The following is a 24724-nucleotide window of genomic DNA, read 5'->3' as shown; positions in this document are numbered from 1 at the left end:
AGCCGACGACGAGGTAGGGGACGACGATACGGCCTTTGCCACTGTGGGGGATAGCTCTGAGGACGAGCACCCCCGGACTGACTCAGGGGTCGGACCCCTTCCTGCGGCCCAGGTCGAGGGATCGCCTTCGGGCCTTACCCAAGACCCTGTTACAAGTCCAGCAGCCCCGCCTACGAGCCCGGCCACGGACATTTTGGAGGTGCCACTCACTTTTTCAAAAACGAAAGTGAAGCCTTCGGGTTCAACAGCTCCGGCTTCGAAACCGAAAGTGAATGCCATACAGAAGGCTCTGGAGGCGTCAAAACCTAAGAAATCCAAAATGGCCGACATGGACAGTCCAGCCAAGATGGCCGACCCGAAGGCATCTGGGTCGGTGCCGAAAGCAGAGTCGTCCGACGCGGCTGCGTCGGCGCCGAAGATGGTCGCGGTCGACGACCCGAAGAAGGCTTCAAAGAAGCGTCAAGGCGATCCCAAAGCTCAGGCTTCCCCGGCCCCGGCCGCCGGAGCCAAGGAGGGTACCGCGTCGACTCCGAAGACACTGCCTCTCGCCGACGCAACTCCCAAGTCAGGGAAATCAAGCGATACGGTCGCTCCCTCTCCAGCCCTCTCGAAGAAGGTCCAGGAGTCCCTGCAACGGATTCGAACAGCCGCGGAGCTTCCAGACCCAGAGGCTGGAGTGTCGAAGCCCACTCAGAAGCCGTCCAAGGCGCACACGCCTATCCGCTTCACCCTACCGACGAAGTCGACGCCAAAGGCCTTCGCTCCGAAGCAGGTGGCTGGGGTGCCCTCGAAGGAGGTGTCGACGCCCAAAGCGTCTCCGGTGGTGGCTAAACCTCGGCTCCAACCACTCGCGGAGGAAGAACGTCGTGAAGTCATCATCGACGCCAATACTGGGAAACTGTCCCTCCTCAAGAGGAAAATCACCACGGAGCCGGTGCTGGAACACTTTCGCATTCCTCTAAAAAATAAAAGGGACTCCGCGGGTGCTTCAGCGCCTCCGGCGCCGGCATCCCCAAGTGACCTGCCGCGTTCCCCAACTCACTCTACCGCGGGGGATGACGACAAGGAAGAGGTCGAGTACAACTATCCGGCGTACTCTGATCCGGAGGAGGAACATGTACCTTGGTCTGCCGGAGGCGACCCCGAGGACCCGCAGTCGGGTCAGGAACCACATCTCTTTGCGCCAAAGACTTCGCCAACGGAGGACTCTGCTGCCTTCAACGCGCTAATCGAGAGAGCTGCAGCTAACCACGATGTCGAGCTGCACTCCGATCCTGTGGATGTAGACTTTTTGTTTGACACTTTCTCTGTGGCCGAAAAGTCAATCAAAACTTTGCCAATGCTCAAGGGAGTGCTCAAGCACGCGCAGGAGGTCTTCAAGGAGCCCACTCGGGCACGTGTTATCAATCCACGCATTGATAAAAAATATAAGGCAGCGCCCTCGGATCTAACATATATCAAGGGACACTTGCCACTAGACTCTTTGGTCGTTTCCAACGCTCGCAAGAGGGCGAACTCACAGACAACTGGTGACGCTCCTCCCCCAGACAAAGAGTCGAAAATATTTGAGGCCTCAGGGAAGCGGATTGCTGCACAGGCAGCTAACATTTGGCGCATCTCGAACACTCAGGCCCTACTCGCACGCTATGATAGGGCTCATTATGACACCCTAGAGGCACTACTGCAGCACTTGCCTGACCAGTACAAGGAGGCAGGGGAGATGTTAATTCAAGAGGGAAAGCTCATCACAAATGCTTCCATAAAATGTGCGCTAGATGTGGCTGATACGGCATCCAGGGCGATCAACACTAGTGTGTTGCTCAGAAGGCATGCATGGCTTAGGATTTCAGGGTTCAAACCTGACATACAAACGACCATCCTGAACCAGACGGTTAATCCTGACCATTTGTTCGGCCCTGAGGTGGATGCGACGCTTGAGAAAATGAAGAAAGATACAGACACGGCTAAGTCTATGGGGGCCCTTCAATCTCAGCAGTTTCGGGGTGGCTCCTTTCGCCGCTCCAATTCCAGAGGCACCTCAAGGGGTCAGGCATCGCAATCCACTCAGTACTACAAAGGCAATACCCAAACCTCATACACCAACAAGGGTAGAGGTGGCTACAGAGGCAACAACATCAAGGGCAGGGGACGTGGAAACAACAGCTCCAGGTCCACCGCCGCCAACAAGCAGTGACGCCTTGTCACTGCCCCCCGACCACACAACACCGGTCGGGGGGAGACTCCAGCAGTTCCTGCCCGCGTGGAGATCCATCACCACGGACAGGTGGGTCAAGTCTCTTATCCAGTACGGTTACTGTCTGGAACTTACCTCCACTCCACCGAACATACCTCCAAGAAGCCGTCCTATGTCCGGCGAGCACTTGCTCTTGTTGCAGCAGGAAGTTCAGGTCATGCTGCAAAAAGGTGCAATAGAGCTCGTTCCACTGCAGGAAAGGGGTACAGGAGTTTACTCTCTGTACTTTCTAATCCCCAAAAAGGACGGTTCCCTGCGGCCCATCCTGGACCTCAGGCCCCTCAACTGGTACATTCTCTCGGAGCATTTCCATATGCTCACGCTGCAGCAGGTGCTCCCGCTGCTTCAACAGGGGGACTTCCTGGCTACGCTGGATCTGAAAGATGCATACTTTCACATCCCCCTGCATCCTTCCCACGGGAAGTATCTCAGATTCACGATCCAAAACCAGCACTACCAGTTCAGGGTTCTGCCATTCGGAGTCACCACAGCGCCAAGGGTCTTTACGAAGTGCCTGGCGACTGTGGCGGCGCATCTGCGACGCCAGAACGTCCACGTCTACCCTTACCTGGACGACTGGCTCATTCAAGCAAAAACAGAACAACAGTGCGCCGACCACGTGTCCCGCACCATTCATCTCCTGCACGATCTGGGATTCTCTCTGAACTACCCGAAATCCCATCTCCAGCCCGCCCATGTACGACAGTATCTGGGCGCGACAATAAATACTCTGGCAGCCACTGCGCAGCCAAATTCAGTGAGAATCGCCAGTATCCAAACGCTGATCCAACGATTCAGACCTCAACACTCGCTTCCAGCGAAGGTGTTCATGCAGTTGATAGGCATGATGGCCTCCTGCATCTCCATTGTCCCGCACGCGAGGCTACATATGCGTCCGCTTCAGGAGTGCCTGGCACGTCAGTGGACTCAGGCTCATGGGCAACTGACAGACCTAGTGTTGGTGAGCGGTCGGGCATACACCTCTCTGCATTGGTGGAATCCACAAAACCTTTGCAAGGGCCGACCATTCCAGGAGCCTGTGCCGCAGATTATCCTGACAACGGACGCTTCTCTCCAGGGATGGGGAGCGCATGTCCTCCACTACACGGTGCAGGGACTATGGACACTACATCAAAGGAAGATGCACATCAATGTGTTGGAACTGATGGCAATCTTCATGGCCTTGAAGGCGTTCAAAGTACATCTGTGCAACAAGGTCGTGTTGATCCGGACGGACAACATGACAGCCATGTACTACATCCAGAAGCAGGGAGGCACACACTCTCCGCAGCTGTCTCATCTGGCTCAGAGCATGTGGAAGTGGGCCATTCAGAGGAACATCTTCCTCATGGCGGAGCATCTCCCGGGCAAGGACAACCAGATGGCGGACCTGCTCAGCAGGCACAGCCATCAAATGCACGAGTGGGAGATACATCCATCAGTACTCCAACCGTACTTCCAAAGGTGGGGTCATCCAGAGATAGACCTGTTCGCCACAAAGGAGAACGCAAAATGCCAAAGCTTCGCCGCCAGATTCCCACACCCGCAATCACAGGGCAATGCGATGTGGATGAACTGGTCAGGCAGATTTGCGTACGCTTTTCCCCCAGCACCTCTGATACCGCTGGTGGCACGCAAGCTCAGGCAGCACTCGATGACTCTCATCCTGGTTGCTCCGACGTGGGCTCGCCAACCATGGTACACCACGTTTCTAGAACTGTCCGTGGTACCGCATCAAAGGCTCCATCTCACCCCCAGCCTTCTGACGCAGAGCCATGGCGACATTCAGCACCCAGATCCGCAACAGCTCAACCTGGCGATCTGGCTCCTGAAGTCCTAGAGTTTGGCTACCTCAATCTTCCCCCCGATTGTATGAACATCATTCGGGAGGCAAGGAAGCCCACTACTAGAGCTTGTTATGCGGCTAAATGGAAGAGGTTTGTCATTTACTGTGTTAACCACAATATTGACCCGCTAGATGCTTCCATTCAAAACATCATTTGTTAACTGTTCCACCTGTATCAATGCAATTTGGCGTACTCTTCCATCCGCACTCACCTGTCTGCTATGGCAGCATACCTTCAAAACAGGCAACACCTGTCACTTTTTAGGGTTCCTGCTATCAAGGCTTTTCTGGAAGGACTCAAAAGAGTCATTCCGCCAAGGACCCCACCAGCACCAGAGTGGAACCTCAATGTGGTTCTTACTAGACTGATGGGTCCTCCCTTTGAGCCACTGCACTCTTGTGAGCTACAGTTTCTGACTTGGAAGGTTGCTTTCTTAGTAGCAATTACATCGCTACGGAGGGTTAGCGAGCTGCAGGCGCTCACCATCCAAGAACCTTTCTTCCAAGTACATGCTAACAGGGTTGTGCTCCGCACTAACCCTAAATTCTTACCCACGGTTGTCTCTCAATTCCATATAAACCAGACAATTGAGTTGCCGGTGTTTTTCCAAAACCCGGAGACGTTGGCGGAGCGGATGCTCCACACCCTTGATGTTAAGAGAGCCTTGATGTACTATGTAGACAGGACCAAAGATTTTCGCAAAACCAAGCAGCTTTTTGTTGCTTTTGCCACACACCACAAGGGAAACGCTATCTCCAAAGCTGGGATCGCTAGGTGGATCGTGAAATGCATTCAGATCTGTTACGCTAAAGCTAAGCGCACTCTCACTATCCCACCGAGGGCCCATTCCACCAGGAAGTTGGGGGCCTCTATGGCTTTCCTAGGCAACATTCCCTTAGAAGATATCTGTAGAGCAGCCACATGGTCTACCACACATACTTTCACTAAACACTACTGTGTAGATGTGCATTCCAAACAGCAGGCAGCTGTTGGTCAGGCTGTTCTCAAAACTCTTTTTCAGACTGCTGCAGCTGGCACGGGCGGCCGCCGCTAATGGAGGGACTGCTATGTATTCTATGCACAGATATGAATTCAGCAGCCCACATGCCTCGAACTGCAAATGCTACTTACCAGTATGCATCTGTTCTTGGCATGTAGGGCTGCTGACATTCATATCGCCCACCCTCCTCCCCGGCGCCTGTAGCAGCTGCAGTACTCATTCATATGTATATCTATATGCTCATAGCATGGTCATCACTCACATACTTCACTCCATCTCTGCCAATGGCTAAAAACAATCTGGGGATGGAGGCGATGCCCATGCGCACTGTAGTCCAGGGGAGGAGCCACCTATCTCGTGATACTTCGAAGACTCTTCCAGGACAACAATGTGCAATCATCCGGACCCAACACTAGGCGGCGATCTATGCACAGATATGAATGTCAGCAGCCCTACATGCCAAGAACAGATGCATACTGGTAAGTAGCATTTGCATTTAAGGGTGTTAGCATCACTCAATCGTGACGCAAATGCGTAGGGATAGTGTCCTAATCATTACCGGTCCGTGGATACCAAATTCGTCATGGTACGACGATGTTTTGTGACACGAGTGCTGGACCCCGGGACCGGGTGAACAGAAGGGTCCGGAATTGCGGTACCACACTTTTCTTAATCAGCAGGGCACAATTATAGCGTAGGAGACACTGATGCCACAGCATTGTATATATTGAGATTTCCTTTGCTGTATACCCTTCATATTTCATTATAAGTCCTCAATGAAGCAGAAGCCCTTGAGGGGACTTCAGAAAGATTTTTCTTGGTCTGCCTGTCTCTACCCTTAGTTTCTTCAACTTTTCTTTGACCCTCCTCCCTTTAGTACCTTGCCGTTTTTGCCCCACTGAAAGTTCAGCGCCTTTGAAACCAAAAGGTTTGCGGCATGTGTCGTTGTGGATACACATGCTCTTTATACTCTTGCCATCTAGTATTAGTGATATTTGCAAGTTTTTGTTCGACAAAGACTTTGATCACAAGATGTTTTCTGATTCTTCTCTTAGCCCAGAAAGCACCAGGACTAAGGCTCCACCTCTAATTGTTATTTATTTCCGCTGTTGGGTTCAGATCTTTCAATACCAGCTTTGGGATCATCAAGCATATCACCACTTGCTTTGGACCGGATGCCAAGGAAACTAAATCCTTTTCCTAAAAAATCATTGAGGAGATTGCTGCTCCAAGGTCAGCCGCACCACAATGGTTTTCGACAGGTGTACTTGGGTCATATGGGTATGACTATGTTGTGGAGAAAGTTTGTAGAGTACACCATTCCAGTTTTCCCCAAGAAGTAACCGGAGGTTTCCATGTGGTCGGACCTTAACTGAGTATGTAACATCTGCCTCTCTCGAGACCACAAGGAATCGGACTATATGTTGTGCAAACACTTCACGAACAAGAAAACCATCAAGTACTGAAGAGAATGTCGCTTGGCAAAGTATACAACATAGCCTCACAACACCCCTGGTGTGCTGGATATCTCCGTCCCGATAACCTTGAGTGTGGAGGAAGGTGAGTAGCCTTCCAGCATTCTGCCTGGCCAAGAAGGAGGCTTTGTCATCCAAGGGCTGTGAAGCCAAGTAGGATCCAGTGACCCCAGAGCCCAGCAAGGTCCTAGGACAAAAACCACACCCAGGCCCCTAATTCCTCCACCAATACCAGATGATGAGCCCTCCAAATTTCGACCTTGAAAGTCATCTCACTAAGAGTCCACGGAATTTGGTTATCCACTTCTGATATTGGCTGATATCCACTTCTGATATTGGCAAGAAGAGGCACCAACCTTCAGGTCTTACCTACAGTTCAGAGCCTGGTCAGCACCAAGAACCACTTTCAACTCTAAAGAAGCCTCATGAACTACACACTCAGCCATGAGGAAAATACCAGCCCCCTTCAGAACGAAAGCTGATGCCTAAACTGGCTTCAAAAGCACCCCTGAAGATGGTAACGATGAAGGTATTAACAACGAGATCGGAATCAACTTAGTCATCTCCACCATTGGGTTACCCGAGATCCCTGATGTTAGGCTGCGAATTATCTATATTTATACATCCCCAGGGAAACTCTTTGCATGCCACTACCCACTGATGATCCAGAAACATGAAAGATACTCCCATGCAGCAGAGAAAATTAACCTTTAAGGGGGTGTCAGGGGAGCTGGTAAGCTCCCCATACCTATAAAGAAGAGGAAGCAGGCTACCTCCCCTGTGCCATTGTATCCTTCACACATCCCCCCACGCCTCCACCCGCCCACATACTACCCCACCACAGTCACCTCATCGGGGGTCTATACACTCGTTGCACTCCTACTCTCACCAACATAGTCAGTATGACACCCAGCCACAGGGTGATGGAGATGACTCGTGATGGCTACCAACGACAATTAAGTGAGCCTAGAACCCTACTGTGCTAAGGGCTGGCCTCCAAGACAGCACCGCTGCATTCTACATGCTACTCCACGGGCAGTGGAGCACCACAATGTTCGGCTCCATGCTGTGCAAGAGGAGGATGATTGTCTTGTAAAAACGCTGTCGAAGATGGAGAGGGAAGTGCAGTACTTGCTAGTACTGAAACTTATGACCAGCTGTACCACAAAAAACTTTTAAGGGATTATTGAAGCTGTGTGTAGTTACGCCAAGGAAGGATTAAAAAATACACCGCAGCCCCTGATGACCTGCTGTACATCAGTGGACACATCCCACTGAATCTTCTGTCTCCCCACATGGTTAGGATATGAGCTGCTGCCCAGGTGACTAGGGATGCACCAACTCCTCATAAAGAAAGCAAAATTGATGCGGCTAGTATGTCTTTGTGAGAACATCAACCACAATGGATGAGCGCTAACTGTTGGGCTTCTCTCCAGATAAGACCGTTACCATTGGGAGGAGATTGAGCATCTGCTCAAACATCTCCCTGAGGCATACTGGAATAATGGGTTGGAGAAAGTGCAGGAAGGCAAGATTACATCTTATGCAAACATCAGGTACACCGTGGATGCTGCTGACACAGCCTCCAGAGAAGTCAACAGTAGTATCATCCTCTGCAGCTAGGCATGGCTTAGGGTCTCCGCTTCCATCCTCAGATACAATAGCACCTTATTAACATGGTGTTTACTGGGAGCAATTATTCAATCCTCAAGTGAATACCATGCTTGAGAAAACGAAAAAGGGCACAAACATTGCTAAAGCAATGGGGACCCTCCAGACCCGTCGCCCTAGACTGGGTTCCAGAAACAACAATCCAGAGCTGGGACTAAAGTTGCATCCACCACTCAATGTGGCGGGTTCCATCAGCAGTAGTGCTTCCAGTAGAGACACTTCGCCTGGGAGGCCTATGGTCCAAGTGTCTACCGGGGCAATGGATGAGGCAAAGCAGAAGTGGCTTTCCACCTCCAAGCAGTCATTTGCTCTCTATTTTTGGTGATTGTGCAACACCAGTTAGGGGAAGGCCCAAAGGCAGGGTGCATTGTAAGTATATGGTAGGAAAAGCCCTGATGTGTGGCAGTGCTAATAGTGAATACAGCCCTTTTCGTTTTTCACTATTACAAGGCTACCTGTTCTCCATAGGCCAGAATGGGCTGCTGGATTGTTACATGTTCATAATCCTAGCAGACTCAGAGAACATGGTAGAAATTCGAGTTTAGTATGCCTGAACTCAGAATAATAAAATACATCTTTTAGTGAATTTTATTTTAATATTCTGTGTTTGCAAATACCACTTTTAGAAAGTAGGTATTTGCTTGCCTAACAATTTGAGCCTGCCTCTGCGAGGTTGTGTATTCCTTTGTCTGGTTTTGTAAGTGACAGGGCTGGGGGATTCCAAGAGACAGGCTGGGGCAGCCCGGTGGTGAATAGGAAGATCTGCATCTAGATGGGAGGGAGGAGTTGCACCTGGGACCTGAATAGGGCTGGGCCTTCCCTCTACAATGCTGGCTCCACCTCCTGTGGTGCGTCTGATGTCTCTGACCTGCACACTGAAAGAAGAGAAGGAAGACTGTCAACAAAGTGCTCCAGGACTGTACTTGCCTTACACAATGCTGGCTCCACCTCCTGTGGGGCGTCTGATGTGCCTGACCTGCGTTGTGAAAGGAAAGGAGAAGCCTGGTAAACAGAGTGCTTCAGAACTGGCTTGAACTGGGCACAGGCCCCTCTCCCCTCAGAGAACAAAGGATTTTGGGGTATAAGTATTGGGACCCTGATCCCATGAAATTAGATCACTTCTGGACTTACAAGACGAAATCTCTGCTGAGGAGAAGGAACCGGGAAAACTGAGGAGAGACTATTCCCAAGCCGAAGTGCTGCTTGGAGGAATGACCTGCACTGGTTGCCTGACTACCAAAGAGAGGAGAAAGCACTTTGTGGACTTTTCTTTCAAACTTGTGCAAATATCTCCAAGGGTTTGGAAGAGAGCTTGCCCCTGACCGAAGTCCCAGGACCAGTGGACTTCACCATCCTTTGTGAATTGCTGCTGGAAACAAGTGGCTACAGAGGCAGGGAGCTGTGACCGACTCTCACGACCGGCCCGGTGTCCTGTAGGCACCTCATCAAGCAACGTCCGCCTCGAACAACGCAAGCTCTGCGCTCACCGACTCCGTCCTGATGCCGTCACCGAGCCGTAGCCTGCACCGCAACTGGTAGACACCGCGGCGTGCAACGCCTCGCTACACCGAATCGAACTGGTCTAACCGATGCGGTCACTGCTGCTGACTTCAAATCCGTTGACCGCACCGGAGTTGGGCACCACCCCGCACGCTTCACGACGCACCGCCCGACTTGCACCGCTGTCTGGACGGATCACACCGCAAGCTGCAAGCACCGCATCGAAGCACCGTCTCGCCCTGCAACGAAGCCTTGGATCCACCGACTCTGTCAACGGGCTGCTGCATGCACCACATCGAGGGACACCGCGTCCTGCAACGCTTCCTTTCTGCACCACGACGATCACCGGCACCGGCTCGCACGTCCGTGCCGGCCGCCCCAAGTAAAAGGTACTGTAACGGAGTCTGTCGACATTTGAGTGGGCCCGTACGGACGCGGTCCGCTGGATTTGCTAGACTCTGGTATTTTCAGCAATGCTGTAGCAAGTCCGGGCTACCGACTCGCACAGAACCTTGGTTTAAGCTTTTTAGCAAGAACTCTTGAAAGCTAATAGTACTGTGGATTCTTTTTGTCGTTTATTGGTCTTGTGGTAACTCTATATAAAATATACCTATTTTTGATATAAAACCTGGTGTCCATTTGTAGTGTCGTCACTGGGTTACTGTATATGGTCACAAATGCTTAACTTAAAACGCCTCTGAGATAAAGCCTTGCTGCTCGTGCCAAGTTACCAAGGGGGTGAGCAGGGATTATTTTAGGAGTGTAATCCCCCTTACTCTGACTAGAGGAGAAGGTCCCTATATGTCACAAGTTCCTTCCTGTGCCAACTAGAGACCCACAATTCTAACACATATGTTGTGAGGACCTCTTACATTTGAGTCAGGCAGCCATGAGGCAAACCCAAATGGTGGCAATCTACCAACATCTGAAATGGAGCTGCTGCAAAAGGGTGGTAGGAACCTCTGTGATCAGCGGCTGAGTGGGTGACTGCAGGAAAAATGCCCCCACATTAAAGGGGACTAAATTTAGGATATACTGAGGAAGCTGATTTGAAAGAGTATGGGTGCTGTTAACTCTGAACAGGCAAGCTTAAACTGAGCAAGGGGACAAAGATAGGAGAGGGAAATATTTTCTGATTTCTTGGATAAAGGTGGAAAATCTCATTTTCCAAAACAGGTATTAAAACAAGACATGTCTTATCAGTGCTGGTGCATTCTTTGGGTTGATATTTACTTTGCAGTTTTTGCTAATGCGTAAGTGCAGCTTGCTCTGGGAGAAGTGCTGGAATGTTCGCAGCTGTCATAATGCCCAAATGCCTTAGAGTGGGAAAGAAGTGGGGCATGATGGGTTTAGGCCCCGGCATGCAGAGAGGGACCTGGAATTGGTGAAAAACCCTCCACTGGCTGCTCCTAGTGACCCCTACATGGCAAGAAGATAACAGAATAGTGGTGTGACAGTACTTGTTCTTTCACTGAAAACCAATATTATGTGTGCCTCCATAAACTGAAAGAAGAGCAGACAGGACACTGAAACCCAGAAATGTTGATTCAGACTGCTGATGTTAATATGGTGAAATTGGAAGCCCTGTAAGTACATCCCAGTATTGGTGTACTGAACTCCAGAGCTCCGGGGAGTGATATAGTGTTGCACCTGAAATGGTGCTAGAGCTGCAAACCTCCAATTCCTGTTGCAAGACTGTCTGCAGAATTTAGGTTTAAAACTGTATTGATACAGAAATTCTCGCTGCAGGTTCCAAGCAGCATTCTGACAGAAGTTGGTAAACAGAAAATGTAGGTTTGAATAAGTTAAAGAAATCCAAGCAAAGGAAGGAAGGCAAGCCAAGGCAGTGGAACAGCTATTTTTGCAAAGTTATGGGAGAATGTCCTACGATTAGCAGCCACGCAAAAAATGAGTTGCCTGTGAAGGGCATTAAGTGCTTCCCTTCTGGACTTGTGCCTGGATATTCTATAGAGGGAAAAAAGAGTTGCACACGACCTGCAATGAAGTAATAAATAAAGGCATCCAGGCAACGGTTTGGCAAAGGGCTATGTTCTGAGACACCCAAGAGGAAAGAACAAATGTTTACACACAGATTGGAGTAGTGTCAAGAGTTTTAGACTAAATTAAGAAACAGGAGTCACTGAGCTGAAAGACTTTTTGTTCCGTAAGTTGGCTAAGTAGAGTCCTTATTTAAAGGTTCTGGTTTTGAGGGGGACGGGAGGCTCACCTGATGCTCCTATATTTGACAGTTGCAGGAGTCTAACTGAGGAGTGAATATTACTGATGGATACTGTCGACTTTTCTGATCTTTTAATTCTTGCCACAATCTTACCACTCCTTTCTTCTTTCTCTGGTTGCTAGTTTTTCCCCTTCAACTATTTTTCTAATTGTTGATGGGGCTGATGGACATTATAGAAATACATTACGTATTAGTCTACAAACCTAACGAAGGATCGGTAAAATGCTGTGTATCCACTGATAGATAAATGTAAGATGTGCACCACATTTAAATGCTACTCTTATTAAAACATAAAATTACATTCCAGAGGCCGCAAAATAGTTTCTTTGACATATTAGCTGAACTGCATCTCTTGAGCTCTGGAGGAAGTGTGAGTGGTTGTCAAGTGAGAGCGCATTTGAAATATGATATTGAGAGGTTGCTCTATGAAAAGAAGTTTCAAAAAGTAATGAGAAATGCCATACAGTAAAAACTGATCAAATTTAAAAACTTTACTTTCTCCAAGTGATCACTTTCAGGCGTTTCTATGAATTTGCCAAGTGATATATGGTGACTGAATACTGAGATCTTGCAGATCCCTAAATCCACAATGTGCTTCTGGAAGCTGTAGAATATCCTGCATAGAACAAACTATCACTATGCCTATGTAAGCAGAGGTAGACGTGTCACCGGACCAATAGGCTATCTCTTACTGATGAGGTGAAGCGGTATGATTCTGACCGAAAACGGATATACTAGCATTTATAGGCCTGCTTCCCTTTACTACAAGGTTAGCTAAAGTGCTTTGGGGATTTAATCAAACATTCAGATTTACTTAAAAAGTATACTCAATTTTAGTGGAAGTGTATTAGGAGTGCAGAGGCCATATCTTGGAAGTGCACTGTATCTTTTTAAACACTAATACATTTTTCTGAAATAAACATTTTTGTACCTTAGGTAACTCTCATTCTGCTACAGATACTATCGAGCAGCAGATTCCTAACCTTCTGAATATTTCCCAAGCGTGAGCCTGGATTTGGAAACTTTTCAGCAGTACCTCTGCATGCCGGTAGATGGGGCTGTCCTGTTCTGCACTGGCACCGTTCCGCTCTGAATATGATGTGCAGCGCCCATATAGGAGCCACTCCCATACACTCACTTCAGTAGCTTTCAAGACTGTCCGCGCCTCCAAACGCTGAGCCCCAAAAGCAAATTGATGTGACCAGGTTGCACATTCCTACAGTTGGGATCTTATTAATGGATAGAGGTCAACCACAGAAAGGGGAGGATGGGAGGGGAGGTCAGTGAGGAATCTGCTTCTAGAGTGTCTACCAGAAAGAGCATTACATAAGGATGTGGCGTAACGACCAGAGCGGCCGCCCATGAAGCTAGGGGACCAGGTTTGAGTCTTGGCGGAAGGCTCAAGCATCCTGCGATTTTGGCAAACCACTTAATCTCCCTGTGCCTGAAAAATAAATTTGCCCGACTGTAATGCAACTGGTGCTCATGTAAAGCACTCTGATACCTTCTGGTCGAGTTTGCCCTATATAAACCTTAAAAAAAAAAGGTAAGTAACTTGTTCTTCTAATTGAGACTTCTAGCCGTAGATTCCTCACCTTTTGAATAAATACTAATGCAGTTCCTGTTTGGAGATGGGTCTGTAGATGGACTCAAACCCTGCCGAACCAAATGCACAAAATGCCTCTCTCTGCGAACGTCACAGTCCAGACAAAAGTTCTTTGTGAATATTTGGAGGGACTCTTAGATAGGCACCTAGCAGATATCCAGGACAGGGACTCTGTGTGCCAAAGCAGTGGTAGCAGGTTTCACCCTGGTATAATAGGCACACAGTCCTTTCGGAGACTACTTTTTAGCCAGTGTGGAGCAGATCTTAATACAGAGCGCGATCCACCTGGAAAGGTTCTCTTCTTTCCAGCCTTACCTTGCTTTGCTTCAGAGAACCCCACAAAGAGTTGATCATTCGCCAGGTGTTCTTTGGTACCATCTATGTTGAAGCACAATGCTGCCTTGTGGTTGAAGCAGTGGAGTCTCTCCTTCACCTTAAAGTGGGTGAGGCAGAGCATAGAACACCCCCCAGGTGATGTTTTGACCAACTTGGAACGCCGTCATAACTTTAGGCAAAAGGGATGGCCAGGTGCACAGAACCAGTTTGGCTGAGAAGAAGATGGCATACTGTGGATTGACACAAAAAGCTTGAAGCTCACTCACACGCCATGCTGAGGTAATGGCGACGAGGAACAATGCCTTGAGATTGAGGAGTCACAAGGAAAAGCTGTGAAGCTGTTCAAATGGAGTGCACATTAGAAACGTGAGGATAAAGTTAAGGTGCCACTGTGACATGACAAGGGATGGAACAAAGGGAGTAAACAAATGTTGTTATGCACCTTCTGAAAGGTCTACAACTGGAGATTTTTGACCCGGCAATCGCATTAAAGCAGAAAGAGCCGAAAGGTACCCTTTAACTGTGCCCAGGGCAATGCCTTGTCGGGCTTAGGATAAAAGCAGCAAAAAATAAATCAGATATCTTTGCCTGGAGGGGAGTTCTCTCTGCTGCCCACCGCATCAAGCCACAAATTTGTCCAGACGACAGGTACATACAGTTTTTGTCGAGGGACATCGGCTGCCAAGATGACATCATCCACCTTCGGGGGAAGGTCAAAGATGTTCAGCTGTAGCTTCTCATTTTCCAGGCATGAAGGTGGAGATTGTGAAGGGCCGGTTACAGAACCCTGTCCTGTTGTTGCGAATGTTGGTCCTCCCAGAGGGGCAGCCTGATTGGAAGACGGTCGCTCAAGCCCAGGAGTTCTGGATACAGTACTCTCCATGCCCAAGCTGTGGCCACCAGGATGATTTGGGCCCATTCGGACTTGATCTTCTTGGGAAGTACAGGCAGGAGTAGTATCCTACAGGAGTCCCTAGTTCCACTTGCAGCAGAACACAACTCCGAGTTAGCAATGCCTTGGAAATTCCAACACGCAGAAGGGCTGACATTGCACATTCTCTGCAGTGAGAAATAGATCGAGCCAATGTTCTCTCTATTCTCAGAAGATATCTTGCGCCTCCTCTGGATGTAACTGCTACTCTTTATCTGCTAGGCACCAATGGCTGAACTTGCCCACCCTGGCACTCGGTTATCCTGCCAGTTGGTTCACCAGCATGAAGATCCCTTTGGTGGTCCAGCCGTTTCCAGAGATGCTGAGTCTCTGGGTACAGGATTCGTGACCCCACCCTGTTTGTTGCAATACTACCTGGCAGTGTTGTCTGTGAACCCCCTTACCAGCCTCCCCTTGATGAATGGAAGGAGTGCTTTCAGTAGCAAGCAGATGGTCCTCCACTCCAGAAGGTTGATATAGAGTCTGGATTCTGCTGGAGACCAGAGTCCTCTGATCTCCACCTCTCCCAGATGGCCGCCTCAGACCAGGATTGACGCATCTGTCTCTATAGTCAACTTTGGATGGGGAAGGGACCCAGTGGCATTTAGTCAGCCACCGCTGCAGGTATTATCCATTTCTCTCTGAAATGTGGACCATGCTGCAGAAATATCCCTGATGCTGTGCAGACTGGATTTTTAGGTACCACGTCAGATCCCACATACGCCATCAGGCATGTGTCACTAGCTGGATGCAAGAGGCCATGAGGACCAACAGCCTCAGAGTAATTCTCACTAAAATCCAGGATAGAGGCTGAAACATTGGAATCATAGCCTAAATTAGCTGGACTCCGCGCTCTGGATTATAGGCCTGAAACCGCACTGTGTCCAGAACTGCTCTGATGAAAAGGAGCATCTGAAAAGGAGTCCTGTGTGACTTTGTCAAGCTGATAGTGAACCCCCAGTGAGTGCAGGAGACAGTCTGGAGGCTGGAGACAACTGCCTTGGACGAACCCACCTTCAACAGCCATTCGACGAGGCAGGGGAAGACGGAAACCTCTGACCTCCTCATATGTTCTGCAACCACTGCCATCACAGTGGTGAACTCCTGAGGGGTCCTGGAAAGGCCAAAGGGGAGCACAGCAAACTGAAAGTGTCTTGACCTACCGTGAACCGCAGATAACACCTGTGGGCAGACTAGACAGGGATGTAGAGGTATGCGTCCTGCAAGTACAATGCTACCATCCTGTCTTCAGGGTTCAGGCCTGATCGGAGTTGAGCTAATGTGAGCATTTTTTCAGGAAGAATTTGAAAAGGTGCAGATCTAGCATAGGACCATGACATGGTTCTGATGCAAGCAACCTCTCGATGGCCCCCTTAGCCAAGACAGCTAACACTTCCTGATGAAGCAAGGAGAGATGGTCCTCTGTCAGCGGGTCGTAAATGTGTGGAGGGATGTCCAGGAAGGCGATGGAATAGTCCCTTTGGACTATCTGTGGTATCTGATTGATGGCCAGTGGTGCAAGGGGTGGCGTGTCCTGCCCCTCTCTAGATGTCTGTGGTGGTATGCAGGCAAACTAAAGGGTTTTGGAGGCTGCACCTGCTGGGGGGTTGGGCAGTCTAACCTTGGGATGGTGGCCCCAAGTGACCTGTGGAAACCCCATCCTCGGCCATAAACAGGATAGGAAACTTGTTGGCTGGGAGGGAATAGACATGGTTGGAAGTTCCTTTTTTTGCCACAAAAGGGGCGGAAGGCGGACGGAGGTAGGCGAGGGTCCATAGGTAGGCACAAGGACCTGACCCTAGCTCTGCTATCGTTGAAGTGCTCCAGCACTGAATCTGCCTTCTCACCAAAAAGGTGAGAACCATCAGAGGGCATGTGTGAGACTTGAACATCCCTAAAAAAGCCAGTAGTTTTCAGCTAGGCTAAAGGGACGGTGAATTCACTCTGCCCAGCTAGTCTGTCCAGTACACATCTGATGGAAACTTTGCTGCATCCCTCTCATCAGCAATTGCTTGGGAGACTATGGCCCAGGGCTCCTACGAGACCATGGACAGCATGTTTGCCACCAAATCCCTGATCGTATGGGTGCATTGGCCAGACAGGTATGCTGTTTTGACCAACCACAGTGCTAGGCTGGCGGAGGAGAACATCTTCTCATTTGTCTTGACTGCCACGTAGGGTAGCATAAGGTCCAAGAACTCAGCTGCCCGCACCACCATTGTAAATGAGGTAACCTCATCTGTAGCGAGGGAGGGGGGGGGGGGGGCGGGGACAAGCCAGTGTCTGGTGAGATGTCCAAACCACTGGTATCCTCCAATTCCTCTAACCTGTTTACCTCTTGTGTCGGGTAAGGGGTGCTGGTATCCATACGTTATTGTCATACTTTCCAAGGCCTTTCAAATAAAAAAGGTGCTGGGTCCAACTCTGAGGCCATAGCCCTAGTTGGCACTGGCATCAGACGATGCTCGTCCGGCTCTGTGTCAGAGTCTAGTATGACAATGGGGAGAGTGCCGCCGTGGGGTGTCAGCGATGCCAGGAGCGTCTGTACTAGAGCAGGCACTGAGGAAGGTCATGGTATCGTGGGTGGTGCTGCTCCGGGTTTGAGGGGCCTGATTGGCACCGAGGGCAACCCGCCAGCAGGAATCTAGTGGGAGCCCCTCCCACATCTGTAGGACCTGAAGGCACACCAGAAGGGTCAGCCAGCCCAAGCAGAACCTTGAAGAGCTTTCATTTGGGTGGGGTTGCTCTAGGAAAAATCAGGGAGGCACAGGGTGAACCCTGGCGCAGGCTCCATGGAGGACAAGGTCTAGTGTGCCAACGTTCCCACACCTCAGCCAAGGACATGAATGGAGACAGAAAAGTCAAAAACCTCTTTGACTTCTTGCAGTGGGATGTACCCGAGGACTTTGATTGGAATGGTGACCATCGAGAACAGCTCTGTGAGCTGTGCAGAGACCTTCCACACGACCAGGATCGAGCCTTTGGCTGCACAGTGCAGCAGGCCTCGCAGGTCCTGGAATTGTAAGCACCACTGATAAACCAAGAGTGGGTCTGTTTCAGACATCTGTCTATGACAGGCACCACATCGCTTGAAACCTTTTGGATTCCTAGCGGACATTCATAGCATACCAGAAGTAATTCTCAAAAAAGTGCTGTCAAAAAGTTGAGGAAAAAGGTAATTTAAAGTTTGAGTGGGGCTAGTTAGCTCTTCATGGATCTACTCTGACTGGCGCGGAAAGAAAAGAACTGACATCAGTGCTCTGGGCTGATGCCTATAAAAGCACTGTGTACATCAAATTCCTGCACAGATGATGCAGGCGCAGCACTTTGATTAATTTGATTGGACCATTTTTATAGATATGTATTGTGTTTGTCTGTGTACTTTTCAAAACTTTCATTGCTGCGCAGAGCTGAGCGAGGCCTAATATCAATTCACAGGGGTACTGCTTGAAAAATTCCAGATCCAGTCTGACGCCTGGGGAACATGATAAGGTAAGGAACCTTTGGTTAGAAGTCTCCATCAGATGTCAGCGTGCAAGAGTGAAACCTATAGGGCCCCATATGTCCTTCCAAGAGCGGAACAGCGTCAGTGCGGAGCCCCCTACCGGTGTGCAAAGGTACTGCTGAAAAGTTTCCGGATCCAATCTGACACCTGAAGAATATTCAAAAGGTGAGGAAACTGCAGCTAGAAGTATTTATCAGAAATGGCAATTAGCTGGAAATTGAACAGGAATTCTGTGTTTGAAAACCTGTTAAAGTTTCTTAAGCAGTTGCAGGTATGTAACAAAACAGTAAAGATTAATAAAAATGTGGGGGTTAAGGAAGAAAAGTAGAGTTTAAAATAAAATCCTGAATTTGAATTCTGTGCAGTTTTGTGCTGTGGAGGCCAAATGTGGTTGCTTTCAGTGCAACTGCGAACTCCTTTACCTAAACTTTGCGTTTATCGTGAGTGCAGGCGCACATTGAGTGTGCACTTCCATTGTCAAGCAGCCAGCGTAACCTAGGTGGAGGATGTCATCCACTGCTCCATTACTGCACTTAAGAGGGCCATGGTTACAGAAAAGATGGATGGAAGCCTTCGAAATATTGCACCAGTTACAATACACAGTTGTCTATCCACTCAGATCAGCATGCCTGCTTTGGGAGGGAAGGTGCTCCTCCTCCACCAAAGCTCTGTCAGTAGAGCGACGGCCTCTCAGTTTTCCCTAACATTTTGGAAAGGCAGTACAGACAGCAGTAGTAAAGTAGCCAACTTTTTTAGAATGATATTTAATTTCAATGCAACTATGTATCTGCTTTCAAACTGGTTTTCCGTATGACCTCCTGAAAATTTGGCCAGTTACACTGCATTTCTACTCGGTTTGGAGCAGTCGCTTATTCCTTTGGTTGTTTTGTTTGTTCTCCTTGCCTGCTCTGAGATTCAGAATTTACCTGCTGGCCTCTTGATCACCAATCCTGTCCACATACCTGCTGCAGCAACCCTAGATCATACTGTGTGTTGGTGCCTTCTCAGGATTGGTGAGCAGTGGTGGGTCTCCCAGGACTATATTTGATAAAGCAGTGGCGTAAAGAAACTTGAGGGGGCCTCCGTGCAAAGAACACGGAGGGGGCCCCCCATTGTCCGTGTCAGTCAAGAGCTCTCAGGCCAGCGACCCGCCATACTGCAGGGGCTCACCCCAGCCATAAAAAAAAAGGATTCTGGTTCCTCCATTGGTCACATCCGCCCTTTCTTTGGGCAATTTACATACATCAGTAAATACTGTTGCTGCGCCCTCCAGCAAAGGTACATAACACTGCCTCCATCCGGCCCACCAAACACATCCTCCTACTTGATGACCCACCTCCAAGCGAAGCCCGCTCAGTTAACCACCTCCAAACAGAGACCACTGCCGTAGTACCTGCTATTAACGCATCCATTAACTCTACTCTCACCCCTACGAAACCCGCAGTTATGCTTTTCGGCCCTCCTTTAAAACCACCCCTCGGATGTCACTGTTAACCCTTGACTGCCGCCCACCTCTCCCCTGTCCAGCAGCTAAAGGCTGATAATTACTGTTTCAGCCTTTTACATTGTATTCAGTGCATTCAACTGCTTCCATTATTCTGGCCCTAGCAGGGTTCAGATTTGCAGGTGGTACTGGAGGCTTCTGCTGTCAGAGGTGGAAATTGTGCCTCAGTAGCTGCCCCTGTGCTCCTGCATTGGTCTTGCTAGCGGTGAAGACAGTGTACCAAGGCCTTTGGTCTGGCTTGCTATGTTGTACTACAGTGAGGAGTCTAACGAGATGCATAATGCCTGTGTGCTAAACTTAGAAGCCATGAGCAGAAAGTCTTGTCAGCATTTAAAGTTGTGTGTCTATGGTAGCCTTTGAGGAATTGACACAAATGTCCCCAAACTCTTTTAACCGATAGTAACACCGTTTTCATTCTTTATTCCATCTCAGAATTACTTTTTTCTTTCGTCTTCTTAGGGTGTGCTGTGAACGTGTTTGTTTCCTTTCTGATGGGACCTTCCCGTTAGTTAGAGATGGCGTAATAGTACCAATGGTTATATGACGTTAACCCGCATGCTTTTACCCCGCAGTTTTTTTTACAACGCATGGCTTTACAATGCACTCCGTTACAACGCATTCCCCATTACAATGCAATTAGTATTCTAACTCCAGGGGGGCGTTACTTTGGGGAATGTGTTGTAACAGGTTGCAGAGTAAAGCCCTGCGTTGTAAATGTTTTTGCGGAGTAGTTAAAAATGTTGGGTAAAGACATGCGGAGTAAAAAATGAGGGGTAAAGGATGTTTCCCGTATTAGCTGTTGCATCAAGCTGGGAAGGTTGTGCCTTTTAATGTCTAAATAAAATAATTTCATACAGGTCAGATTCTGTATTTACAGTGATGATGTTCAGCTGTTAGTCCTCAGACTGGCAATTTCATATCTGATTCTCCTTCCTTGGCTGGATGAATGACATTCATGAGCTAATACTTGAGAGCTGGCTCGCACAGAAAGATGGAGTTAATGTGCCTTTAGTTGCTGTGTGTTGCATTTCATCATGTTAGTTAATTTCCCCCTTAGTCAGTTCATTGCTTGGATTTGAGGTGCACTGCAAACAGTAGGGTGAATACTAAATAGCCTGTACTATGCGTCTTGTGAAGTCTACTCCAGCATATTTTGTTAGGAAAAACACCACAAACATAAAGACTTAGAAAAGGAACACAGTCTAGATCAATGTGCATATTCTTTACTTCCTGTGTATGGCAGTTGTTTTAAATGTATTAGGTTATGTTTTAAGAGCCTGAGTTCTACCTTCTTTTGCAGACTGAATGGGAAGCGCTGGAGCTAACGGACCATCAGTGGGCCCTAGAGGACGTGGAAGAAGAGCTCATGGCTCACGGCAAAGATCTTAATTTTGAAGGAATGTTCAAAAAGGAGATTCAGACTTCCATGTTCTGAAAGAGGCGCAGGAGTTGGGGTGCTCCTGACTGAAGTTTTTCATGAGCTTTCACATTGCCAGTGTGTTTATATGAATGTGTATGCAGCGGTCACTGCACTCCACTGTTTTACTCAAAGTTTGCTTAGGTCACTTTCTCTACCCAGTTCTGAGACTAAGTTTGAAAATAATGACCGTTAACCGGGGAGTCGAAACTATTCATGTAGATTTTAAACATAAGAAAGGGTTTCAAATATGTATGATGAAAAAGGTAAACGAGGAGAGGAATCCCTTTTTCCAGTTCTGGTTAGTGATTTTCCCAACCAATGAAATGGCAGCTGTAACTTGATTTTGGAAAAAAGTATATATTTTACAATTGTTAACATTGAACTGGGTATTTACATTTGGCTCACTGCCTATAGACACAGTGTGCGCTGCTAGCTGGAAATATGTCTGTCTCTGCTGTACCATCTTATTATATTTTATACAGCTGAGTCTGTGTGTCAATAGCATGCCCAGAATACACATTGTGTTGTGCCCTTTTTCTAGGGTGTGTAAAGACAAGGGTCTATTCCAAAGACCAAAGAAGAGGTTCCATAGTTCCTTTTCTTTTTAGTCTTGTTGATTCCTGGCACAGAAAATTACATATTTTTACCAGCTAAAACTGTTATTTTGCCTGTGTTTAGTTGTGTTGTGGGAGATGCATCCTTTCTCTTACTTGTAAACAATGGAACAAGTCTAAATGCACATTCCCTTCTTTACTAACCATTTCCACCTTGCTGAAAAGCATAAAAAGTATGTGGTCAGCCTCTTGATAAGTACAACCTCCACTATGATTGAGTCTTGTCTGTATTTATTTATTTATTTGCTGTTTTATACTGTTTGTTTTTACCACATATTTGTTTTATTTTTAACAACTCCTCTGCTTGCAAATGTTAACCACTTGCATTTTGTTTTTTAATCCCAAATAAAATTAAAAACAAGTTATTTTTGTACTTGTATGATTTTTAGGTCGCGCTTGCCGATAGTGCATGTGCACTGTCACTTGCAAGGGGAATTGTTCACTAAAAGGGCTTGAAGCCCACCCTTGGCTTACCATTTGTTGGCTTCATTGTCTTTCTTCTTTGCTGCCTCCTAATTGGCCAGAACGTGCCAGACGTCACTTCCTGGTTCTTCTCTGGAGCGTGGGCCAAGCACAGATTGATTCGTCTTGATCAGTGGTCGTCCCCTGCTCGTGCTGTGATTGAGGTACTGTTTCTTTTTCCAAGTGTTGCTTCCCTCCCACTAAACCCCTTCATTATTACTTGTCCAGTCATCTGGGCTGCTTAGGTTTAGTAGACCTGATTTGGCCTATACACTTAAAGCTGTTCCCAACTATTAGAATGCGATTAGTCTAGTCCATGTAAACAAAAATGCAAGAATGATTACATGGCTTTTAAAGAGCTAATTGCTTTAACTATTGCCGTGGTACTGCATTCACGAACACAGCGTGCATGTTATATTTCAAACGTAGCTACCACAGGACAGGGTAGCGGTACAAGACTCCTATGAGTAGCACAGATAGACGGCACAGTGGTAGACATGACTAAGAGCCATGCTGCTGCTGTTTGGTTCACATCTTGCTGTACTACCAAGCTTTGCGAAATATGACCAGTCCCTCATGGTTGGCATGATTAGTAGCGATGGGGCAGTTCTTCCTACTGCAGTCCCTTTTCTTTGTTCATGGTCACTTGTTAACTGACTGCCTTTAATAACTGTGGGGTAGTGGTTTTAATAGTGGTTTTATTGACTGCAGTGGGTGTTGCCCCTAGTGTGTAACGGGTATAGTTTGTGTTGCCCATAGTTCTACGTAGGATTAGAATCAGATTATTACCCTCTACACAGATGTACTTAATTCAAGGAGGGACAGCTTGGGAGTCTCTGACGGATGAGGGAATAGAGTGCCAAAGTGCATCTGTGTCCTACGTTTACATGTGAGCTCAACACTTACATGCCTTGAATATTTTAGTACAATAACCAACAGATTAGCCTTGTTGTAGAGGCTTAAGACCAAGCACGTTTCCACATATGTTGGATTTCTGCATTTGTAAGTGATTTAAAAATCATTTTTTGGGGGAGGAGCCAAGCCAGCAACCACGATGGCCGCCTGACTCCTCGGCTGACTCCTCGGCTCCGCTGACCCGCCCGCTTTCTGTCCGAAGCGCAGCGGATCCTGATCTCTATCCTGAATGAAAGTCGGCGCTTCGGAACCGGGCTGGGCTTCCGACTCGGATGGTGTGCTCCCCGTCGGTCAGCTCGCTGTGGAGTCGGAGATTTGCCCTCGTCCTGCCCCACCGCGGCGTGTGAGGGACCGGGTCTTTGTTCTCCGGAGAGGCTGCCCCTTGACTCGGCAGCAGCGGACGCCTGCAGCGGGAGGGGCCGGAGGCTGCTGTGTTACTGTTGCAACAATTGCTACAGTGTGCCGCCCGGCCCTCCGCGCTTCCACGTTTGCTTGAATACTGTAGCAGGCGCTACATTGTATCCCTCATCCGTCCCAGGTTCGGCGCTGGGTGACTTATCTATCCTTTGGCGCTGCGGTAGACGCCATTTTACCAGGCGCCCTGCACCTCGGCTGGCAGTCCCCGGGGGCTTCCATGAGACGCTCTCCATAACGCAAGTTGCTTACGGCAGGATCCGGACAGCGGGAGATTAACTTGCACCGTGGTTTCGTGGTGATTGCGCCCATTGCTCACACTATCGGCTTTGCCTTTGAGATGGGCTCTGGCAGACACTACAGAGGACGACAACATGGCGACGCCCTCTGGGTGCGGGACTCTGCTGCTGTGGAGCCCATTGTCCTTGCAGATGTTTTAATTGCCCTGCACGACCTGCGGTCATCTATGCGGGCGTGCGCCCGAGACCTGGAGGACCGACTAGATGGAGTGTTGCCTGGTGAGCTCCCGGACGACTGTGCTGCTTGCTGTTCCCCGCCGGACCTACTGCACCCGGTGGCCGGCGGTGGGAACCTGTGTATCCCGCCGTGTGTCGAGACACGGAACACCCCGGACGACTCGGCTGCTGGGCCCTCTACTCTGGAGATGCTGGGGAGTGGGACACTGGACCCTGCCCACCGGCTGGAGAGCTCTTGCTGGTCGACCTGCCCTGTGCCCACCTTGGGGTCCCCCGGAGGGCCCCCCTGCTCTGCCAGGAGATTGTTGCAACGGCCCTGGCCAGTCGGCCTTCAGGTACTGCTGCTGGGTTTCCACCTTTACTGGGTAGCTACTGACTGTTCGGCATTACGTGGGACAGATTTCTGCGAGGGGCTTTTGAACTGGTGGTGGTCTTTACATCTGCACCTCTTGTCCAAGATGGCCGCTGCCCGCCTGGACTTCATTGTTCGGCTGGATCGACGGGGACAAGGCTGACACTATCTTTATGTTTTGAATGTGGTCGGATGCTACATGA

General features: G+C 48.9%; 1 protein-coding gene across 1 annotated transcript in view; it reads left to right on the top strand.

Annotated features, from left to right (window-relative positions):
* EMC3 (ER membrane protein complex subunit 3) overlaps positions 1–22263 on the top strand; it is a 154227-nt gene extending 131964 nt beyond the window's left edge. Inside the window, exon 9 of the mRNA XM_086938827.1 lies at positions 21169–22263. Coding sequence (XP_086794953.1) covers positions 21169–21303 — 135 coding nt within the window. The 3' untranslated portion in view covers positions 21304–22263. The remainder of the gene's footprint in view (positions 1–21168) is intronic.
* The last annotated feature ends 2461 nt before the right edge of the window (positions 22264–24724 follow it).

The sequence above is a fragment of the Lissotriton vulgaris genome, chromosome 9, assembly GCF_964263255.1.
Source record: "Lissotriton vulgaris chromosome 9, aLisVul1.2, whole genome shotgun sequence".
NCBI lineage: Eukaryota > Metazoa > Chordata > Amphibia > Caudata > Salamandridae > Lissotriton > Lissotriton vulgaris.
This window is presented reverse-complemented; position numbering and strand designations above follow the sequence as displayed.